At 40.2% G+C, this 9,527-nt stretch overlaps 1 protein-coding gene across 1 annotated transcript; it reads right to left on the bottom strand.

The window, feature by feature from the left end:
- Positions 1–1,211: 1,211 nt before the first annotated feature.
- LOC138624911 (suppressor of cytokine signaling 6) lies at positions 1,212–8,468 on the bottom strand. The gene is made up of 3 exons (XM_069705481.1): positions 8,410–8,468; positions 7,828–7,897; positions 1,212–6,672 (listed from the first exon to the last, which is right to left on the bottom strand). The coding sequence occupies exon 3, from the start codon at positions 6,544–6,546 to the stop codon at positions 4,936–4,938; it is 1,611 nt and encodes a 536-aa protein (XP_069561582.1). The 5' UTR covers positions 6,547–6,672; positions 7,828–7,897; positions 8,410–8,468; the 3' UTR covers positions 1,212–4,935.
- Positions 8,469–9,527: the final 1,059 nt, after the last annotated feature.

The following is a 9,527-nucleotide window of genomic DNA, read 5'->3' as shown; positions in this document are numbered from 1 at the left end:
GAAGAAGGGCCAAAATTTACTGAAATTTACATTAACGTGTCAAAATTGTTCACCTGTATCATTTAAATCAAGGGTCTTCAACCTTTGTTTCTCTGAGAGCGCCGCGATCTACCCGGTAGATCTACTGGTTAGAAGCCCCTGATTTAAGTGTTTGCTGAAAAAGCAACACATATCGAGTGACAGCTTTCCTTCAAAACGATCACACCAAAGTGAAGCACTCTGGGTAAGCATGCAACATACTGGGTTGAGAGCAGGGCGAATACTGTGTTTTCAGACAAATCCAAAACTACTGAGATGCACTGTTACATCATGACAAGTTGCACTCGCCGAGCAAAGTAAAACTTCTCTCACTAAATTCTGAACACAAACAGTTTGCCAAAGCTGCAAATAAAAAAAAATAAATAAATAAATAAAAAGTGGAACGCAGAGATGAGTCCTTTTATGATGGAGGCATCTCTATGACATGCGACCACCATCGTGTGCCATGAATAAATCATTGTGAACCGGGCAGAGAGAGTAAACAGTTGTGCATCTTCACCTCGGATGCCTGGAGAGGCCTGTCAGACAGGGGAGTTAACAAAGCCTACCTCCTCATCATCATGCGAACCATGTTTCAACAGATCCAAGTCCAAACCTGACACCGTTACCCCACCCTCCCCATCTTCTTCTCTCCCTCTACGACACAAGAACTCACTCTGTTTCTCCAGAGTCGACTTCAAGTGAAGTTAAAGCGAGGATGGTTGCATTGCCGATACTCTTTATCGAGTCTCTGCTTCACTTGTTTGCATTTAAAGGCCGCCCGGATTGTCTTTGTAAATTAGGGAACCGGAGCTCTGGGATAAGCTGCCAATTTGTAGCCACTTTGGAAAGAATCTCGAGACCTGTGGTTTTACCTATTAACACTGCTGCAAGCATGACCGAGTCCATCACTGGGTCCAAGCTATGGTATAATACGAACTGTGTATGTACGATTCATGAGACTGATGACAATAAAGCTAATTTCATTTCATACGAGAGTATACACTAATGGTGTGTCATAGTGTGTCGTTCACAATGAGTTATAATATTCAATATAAAAAAAGGCTGCACATTGTGATAATATTCAGACTGGTTGACAAAATGACATCATATCGTTTCATAGTGTAAAGTCATAATGTACAATATATGTGTGTAACTTACACAACATCAAGAAGCATGGCTGAAATCAGCTCCACGATGGAGGATATCGTTTCAAAAAGTGAAACAACTTCAGTAGTGTGAAAGGGGTTTGGTTGCAAAAAAATAAAAAGTTTTACTGAGTATTCCCAAAAAACGGTTACATTTATGCAGACATATAAAACTAGAACACTTGTTTTGTTCTAGAAATCAAGAAAATGTTCAGTATTTTATCTTACTGTAAAGAATATTGTTATCACAGGAACCCTGAAATATTGTGACATTATTTCAGACACACATCCACCCTCACACAGTGTAAAAGTCTTATAAACAAAGCTATTTTTTTTTTTTTTTTTTTTTTAGAATATAGTTTTATTTATAATTTATAATTGGCAGATACAAAAAACTCTTGAACTGTATCCAAAATGTGCAATAAATCACTGTTGATTTTTTTTTCCAAAAGAAAAATACAAAAGACCATCTACTTTGGAAAGTTGACAGTTGACAACCAATGTAAACTGGAGTGAACTGGTATTTCTACAGAGGGTTGACTAATCGCTACTAATTCTCTTTTCAACTGACTACGGTTGTTAAATCTGCTTCGCTCTCCCAAGATGATAACCAAAGTCATTACGTGTACATACATCTACATTGGTGACATTCTATTTCCCCCATTGTTAAATACAAGAAAGGCAATCATATCCATAAGCAGCACGAATGTGTATAACACATCAAGAAAAACGGAGTTTTCAAATTGTACCAAGATGTTCTTGTGAGAGAGGGTAAACAAAAAGGGGAGGGGCATGTCCAAACATAATGCTGTAAACAATTACCTTCACTCACCGAGATGCACAAAAGAAAAAAAAATATATAAAGTTGGCGCTTGTTAAGTGCTAAACAGCTGGTGTTAATTCAAAACAAGCATCAACCTCTGGAATCAAACGTTGAAGGCAATAATCCTTGATAATAAACTAGTGTTTAGAGAAGTTACAGCAGCATACCGTATGAAACTGGCTCCTGCTTGTCAAAATTGTATAACAAACTGCAAATTAAAATGGAAATACAATTAAAAGAACATTGTATTTAAAAAAAAAAAAAATTTAAAAAAAAAGACATCATTTTACTTTCACATTTCAACTGAAACACACATACACACAAAAGAAAAAAGTACATCCACATTCTTGCCATGATCCCAATTCTTGACAGCCAATTAGCATTAGCAGAGGCTTTGAAATGATGCTGGTGCCTTGCCCTTTATATCCCACAGATATGACAAACACAAAACAACCTCGATTTAATCTAACAGTTATATGAACACATACGGACAAGTGTGTGACTCGATTTCTTAAAAAAAAAATTTTTTTTTAAAAACCTGCCATCTGAGGGAGAAACTCTAGGCAGGAGAGGATCCGAGCTTGTCAACGGAGAGTAGAATGTTCAAGTGCAAATAATGTGTCACTGTAGTTTGTCTGTTTGCAATGCTTTCTGAAACTGGTCTGCAGGCAGATAAAAAAAAAAAAAAAATGGATGCCTCAAACAAGCGTACATTCCTTTAGTACAGCCCCATCCCCAGATGGCAAATGTCACAAAACAAAACAGAATATCACTCGAGGATTCTCAAAAGAAAAACATACATTTCTTGTACACAGAATGTCCAGCCAATGTTTGTGACAGAAAAACCCCTCTCTCTACACAGCCAAACACACAACCTAAATCCTTCATTCCTATACAACTCAAAGCTTTAAAATGCTAAAGTCTTTAAACATGCAAGACCATCCAAAGTTCCTATCTAATTTCTGCTGTGCTAGACTCATGGTAACTTCCTCAGACACCAACATTTCCAGCTCACTAAAACTAGAACTATGCGCTAACGGCCTACCAAAGTTGCCCGAGAGACCATTTTCCAAATACTTTTTAAGGACGCTGATGTCAAAAAAGATGCTCATTCATAATGTGAAAACACGATTCCCTGTCAAGTATCCATATAAAGCACTTGCGTAGAATACTGTGTGCTCTTCCCTTTACTCCGGCACGAACAGCCCAGTAGAGAGATAATCTGTGGGGTAGTGCAGCTCTGTGGGGACAATGTGGATAAGCAATGGCATAAAATGTATGCTTTTAAAAACCCATATAACACTAATGATGCCAAGCAGCTGTGATTGAACTTTTTGTCATATGCTGAAACCCTGGCATCACTCCGAGATGGCAAGCAGGACTTAACCCTGGCTCTCCCAAATCCATTTGCCCAAGCTCACACCATTTTTGGGATTCCTTTGATCTGGGTCCAGCGGGTCGCTGGCATGAAGGGACTAAGAGAACAGCCTTCTCTATGTACAGATTCGGGTCAATGGACTGCAGAGCAGTTTTACAATAATTGAGGGCAATTTTCTTTACGTGTAAACCGCGTAAGGTGAATGCAACTGTGCATTTAACAGCCTTTTACTCAAGAGTTGCGCTTTAACAACACAAGCCAAAATGTCTCCCCCTTTAACCGTGACATCTCCTCTCATTTAGAGTAACTCTACAGTGCCTTTAATTGACAGTCTTAAAGCCTTTTACTACATGCACATACAAGCATTACAGATAGTGACAAAGTTGTTAGGCCTGAGCTGCGGTGCAGTTTTTGTAACATTCCTAATGCAGAGAAATTTCACGTTTAATATTAACATATTTTCCAAAAGGTTTATACATTTATTTGATGCCGTTTCTACAAACAGCACAACATTATAATCCAGCATTAGAAGTACCTTTAAGCTTGCACAATGTATAATGGCCACATGCAGCCATACAATTTAAAGCTACTGTTAAAGCCTCTGACAGACTGGCAAATTCTGGATCTCTTTTGCTGCACAATTTATTTTTGTGTTGTAAATCCTTTGCTATCAAAGCAACTTTATGGATATGGAGCTTCATTTAAATGTAAGGACTTTTCTTCAATAGATATCCATGCTCATGTTTGTACACTAGTATAGCTGGAAGTAACAAACATGACAAACTTAAAAATTAAGCCAGCACCATTTTAATACTAAAGGACAAAAGTATTTGTAGTAAGTCAGCATTAAAGACCCGAATAATACTTTAGGAAGAAATAGTGTCAACTGAGTGAGCAATAATAGTTGTAAAAATGACCCCAAAAATAAATAAAAATCAGAGGTCAGTTGTCACCGTTTGTACGATGAAGCCTTACTTTACTATTAGACTAACTGCAAAGCATGAATGCAGAATGCCGCTTTAATTAGCAGTCTGCTCGAGGTGAAAAACAATTTAAATGCAACAGATGATCCAAAATTGGTCAGTCTGCAGAGACCTTAAACTCCAATGTAGCAGTATCTTGAAATCGTCTTTGAAATGTACAATTTAGTGGATAAAAAAAAATAAAAATGAAAAGTTCTCAAATTAATAGTGGAATATTATTTGTCCTACACTGGCCCAACTTCAATGCAGATAGGACATTTATGAAAATCTGCTCTACTTGCACAGCTGGATACTACACCATACATCACAAGTGTCTAACATGTGCACTTAATGTATTCATCTAAGATTACTTGGCTGTATACCTCTGCTATATTTTTGCAATAGATTATGTGCTGGCCTATATTTCTGGAAGTAGAGCTATCTAAAACCAGAACAGTGGAATGGAGGACTAAACAGCGACAGGGACACAAATCAAGAGCCATCAGAACCAATCATCTCAAAACTGTGGTTGTCTGTAAACCTTGTTTAAATCTCTTAACTGAACACAAAAGTGCAAATTGCTACCACTGTCCTGTCTCTGTGTCCTCAGTAGTGCTTTTCCTGCAGATAATCTTTCATTTTGTTAGGTAAGGGCAGTTTTTGGATCAGGTCTATCCTTGTGTATTGCCTAATGACAAAGCGGCAAAGGTACTGCAGGGAGCGCACTTGCATAAACCGAGATACCGGGTTGGTTAGTCTGACGGGGTAGGTTGCAGACCCTGGTAAGCGAGACCTGGAATAGCAAAAAGCTCCATTCTCTGAGTCTTTGATAGAGTGTTCGATTAAGTCAACAATTGACGTGTGTCCCTCCACATCAGGCTGCTCATAGAAGCTGAAGCGTCCATTGGAGTGTTCAATGCGGGTGTGGAGAGTTTTGTTCTGTGACCTGAAACTCAGGCTGAGCAGGTACCTATCATCTGAGCTGTCTCTGACCAGAAATGAACCATCAGCCAAGTTGATCAGCTTCTCCTCTGCCTCCCAGCGTGTGATGGGACCCCAGTACCACCCCTGCCTCGCAAGCTTTTTCAGCTCTTCAGTCAGGCTGGTCACGACCATGGGCCCGCTGCTCTGGACTGAGTCGTACACCCGACTAACTCCAGGAGCTGAATTTGGGTCAAAGTTGAGGTGGTGTCTTACCCTCTCAGCTACCTGGCTGTCTGAAGAACTGAAGCCCGAAAAAGTCCTGGGGATATGCCCATTACTTATCATGGGTGGCAGGAGTGGAGAGAGGGGAGGCGGGACCTCTACTCTGGAGCTTTGGAGCATCACACCAGCAGAACCAATAAGAATACTATTAACTGAGGTTTCCATGAAGAGGTCCGGAGGCATCCCGCTAACTAGTTCGTGTTCCTCCTGTCCCTGGTCCGTGTGGAGGGACCCATTGTCTGCCTCTGCCACCACCTCCATAGGAGAGGAGCTGTCCAGGCAGAAGGAGTGGGACCCTTCCGGATACATTCCCTCATCTAAAGGCATTGTGTACTGGATGTAGTCCTGGGGCGTCAACCCCAGCACCACAGGCACGTCATTTTCATCAATATTTAGATGCAGCTCCCCATTTTGTGGTTGCTGGAGATTCTTGAAGGACTCCGCCTGGTCCTGAAAGAGCCCTTCCATCTGGAAATCATGAAATCCTTTTCGGACACCATTTAAGTTGGGACTCGGGCTAGGAGAGTGAACCATGGCTTTAACCTTTACCTCCATCTTGATACACGCGTCATCAGAGTTGACTGACCGCAGAGGCCATGGTGAGGGGCTATAATGGTGACTCCGTAAGGAAGCAGATCTAAGGGGTCTCTGGGCTTTCACCTCATTGAAGCTGATAGGCACAGAAGAAGATGAGAAGGTGTCATCATCATCCACTGAGCCTATGGCAGAGGAGCCTCCTTTCACTTTTGCCTTCTGCTTGGCAGACAGCCTCCTCTTTAATGATCCCATCAGGCTTTCACTCTTTGAGCGGCCCTTATTCTGGCCCACTTTCTCCTCTTCTGCACCAAGGTCACAGCCAGAAAGCTCTTTGGTGTAGCAGCCACCAAAAAGTGAGTCTTCCTTAGAAAACTCTGTAGTCACTGAGGGCTGCTGTAGCATGACAAAGTCACCCTCCTCTTTGCCCTTTATGCTGAGGGACTTGCGGATGGTCTTAAGGCTTATCTTCTTCATTCTGACTGGCCCTCCAAAGTGGGGGCATGGGATGGCTCTCCTTGTATCCTGATGAAAGTACTATCCACAATGTCCTCCCATCGGGCCACACGAAACAAGTCATGCATACAGTGGAGCCATCAAACCCTGCAGAAAGAACAAAGATACACAAGATGTCAGCAGTTTGGTAACAAAAATACTTACAAAAGTTTGTACACGATATGTTCATGATATTAACTTATGCCCATCGACAACATAATGCTAAATTCATAAAGATATCCATATACAATGATTTATTATAGCAACAATACAGCACATTACAGCCACATTTCCAGGGATCATGACAGCGATTTTTGGTGTCCAAGGTTTGGCAGTTTTGTTTTTAAAAACAAAAACAATAAATTGATTATTAAAATAGTAAGATCATTTTTTCTTTTCATTAACCAAGTGTTTGATCGCTGAAGTCAGAACACCCAGTACAATAAATTGAAAAGTAAACAATGGTTAGGATGTTGAAGTGCTGACTTTTAAGATTAAATTGCTGTAAAAAAAAAAATTACATGCAAGCTGATCTGTACAAATATGCATTGTGGCCATTAACATTCATTTTTAGGGGTAAAGATTAAATGTGACAAGTTAAATACTTAAAAATAAAATAAATACATTTAATATCAGGTTGCAAATCATTTGTAATCCTCGACTGCTTTAAGTCTATGATCCAGAGATCGCCCTAGTTGTTTTTTTCTTTGTATTTAGGATGACTGCTTTGCTGCATTATTCACTGAGGACCATAAACTGTAAAGCAAGGATGTGGCTGCAGAAGTCAAAAGTACCGGCCAACCACAACATTAAAACCACTGACAAGTGAAGCGTTAAACCGCCCAGCAACGAAGATCCCCTTCAGGAGTGAATATACTGTACTATACAAAATATTAGGAGCGTCTCTATGATTAACTCAGTACAGTTCACAGGTTCCACCACAAATTAAGTTTGTCAAAATGACCCCGTTAAATCAATCAATCAATCAAACTGAATAAAACCAGAAGTTTATAATTGGCCTGTTGTATTAATTACACTTAATGCTTCAACCAGTCAGCGGTTTTGATGTCCCAAGTATTCACTGACCACATTGACTAAAAGTCAGGATTTTACGAAAACGAAACACTAACGCCATCTGTCAAAAAGCCATCGCAACTGTGCCAGACAAAAGACTCCCGAGCATCTATCCGGAGACATGTGCCGCTTAAGAGCACCTAAATAAAGCTGCTTGATAATCAAGACAGCTGCAATCTGATTACTCACCATTATGTGCAGGAAAATGGTGACTCAGTCGGATGGGTCAAGGTCCACTTCCACCACCTTTCATTTGATGCTACGAAAAACAAAGCCAGCTCGTTTACAGACGTCTGCGGTGCTGATTAATAAACACACGACTTTTCACCCCAAAAAGAAGAAGAAGAAGAAGAAGAGAAAACATACATGTGCTTGAACCTACATACTTCCGTGACGCGCCGGGTGATAAATAAACCACAGGTTTTGTACTGAACCTGAAAAGGCCCACGGAAACAACAAGCATGCCTTTAGCTTCAGCTGCGCATCTTAGCTTTAAACTTTTTCCCCCCCACTTTCACGTCAATATCTTTGAACAGAATCGCACAATTACTGAGCAACTACAACACTTTAACAACATTAGGAAGATTAAAAACAGTTAAGTTATGTAAACATCACTTGCCAAATTGACAAATAGTTATGTTGCTTGTATGCTAATACCAAATTGCTAACGACCAGTTACTCTGTTAGCACATGTACTTTTGTAGTAAATTGCTGTGGTATAAATGTGTTGGTTTGGGTTTTTTTTTAAATGTGCACCATATCGTCTCTTACCTGCTCGCTTCTGCTCGTATTACTGGGCGAAACAACCCAAAGGTGTTGTCGTTTATCTCGTTCATGGAAAAAAAAAAAAAAAAAAAAAAAAAAAGCCTCGCTCCTTGACGAGCGTCGGCTACCGTTAGCTCGGCTAAATGCTGGCCGACTTATCTCTCACTACATTTCCTGTAGAAAACATTCACCGTTTCCTTCCCTTCAGTCGGCTTCAGCACTAAAAAACGAAACAAATGTAAAGCGTTTGCGCGGCCGGAGTTTTGCACTTCTCACGGGTTCGTGTGGCGGACTGTGAAGACACAATAAGGTCGGCTAACGCTCGGTAGCTCACGGCCTCTTCTTCCTTTCTTCCTTTGTTGCCTGTTGAATTGTGGGAGCAGATTCAGATTCAGAGGCAGCGAATCAGACTCAGCAGCTCCGGCAAGTTTTCACATCCCGGAGGCAGACGTCGCGACCTCTGAGTCGGAGGATTCATGTGCATAGTCAACACCAAATCAAGGATTAAAAATACAAAAAAATAAAAAGATTAAATGAATGAACCAAGAATTCCAGTTATTTAGACCTGCATGCTCTTTAAATGATTTGAGTTGCAGCAAAATAGATGTTTTACAAACAGCAAAAAATACTTGTTATTTAAAATTGCCTTTTCTTCCCCCCCCCCCCCCCCCTTGTGTTCCCTGCAATGGCCTATAATTTAAACAAATATGAACTTAATCTCTCCGCTTAAAAAAAAAAAAAAGTATAATTATAACCGATTAATGAATGCATTTTAGGAAAAACATTTTACTTTCACTGCTCAATGGCCAAAAGTAGAACGATGTGGCTGAGACAGGTAGCTCCCACGTATAAAACTTGGTCAAATATATTTACACATACAAGGAGGTACCAAATACAGCTATGTAAATGCTTTATACTTTGGTTTAGGTACAAAAACAGAAGTAAAGATGCCTCACTGTCAACCTGCAGTCTGCAATTAACCACACTAACATTATTAGGCTGATCTGAAACAAATGTAATGTTAGTTATATCAAACATGATGTCACGATTCTGAACATTTACATCAACATTAAAAGAAATGCTGCTTTGGAAAAGGAAATTTAACGCTGCAGAAAAAAAGAGTG

This window comes from Brachyistius frenatus, unplaced genomic scaffold (assembly GCF_029030835.1).
Source record: "Brachyistius frenatus isolate BFR_SWC_R1_liver_20210118 unplaced genomic scaffold, ASM2903083v1 Contig_57, whole genome shotgun sequence".
NCBI classification, from domain to species: domain Eukaryota; kingdom Metazoa; phylum Chordata; class Actinopteri; family Embiotocidae; genus Brachyistius; species Brachyistius frenatus.
The sequence above is the reverse complement of the archived record's forward strand: the minus strand, read 5'-3'. Positions and strand labels throughout refer to the sequence as shown.

Excerpts from the sequence above, each read along its gene's own strand:
- LOC138624911 (XM_069705481.1), bottom strand. The coding sequence starts at position 6,546 with ATGAAGAAGATAAGCCTTAAGACCATCCGCAAGTCCCTCAGCATAAAG.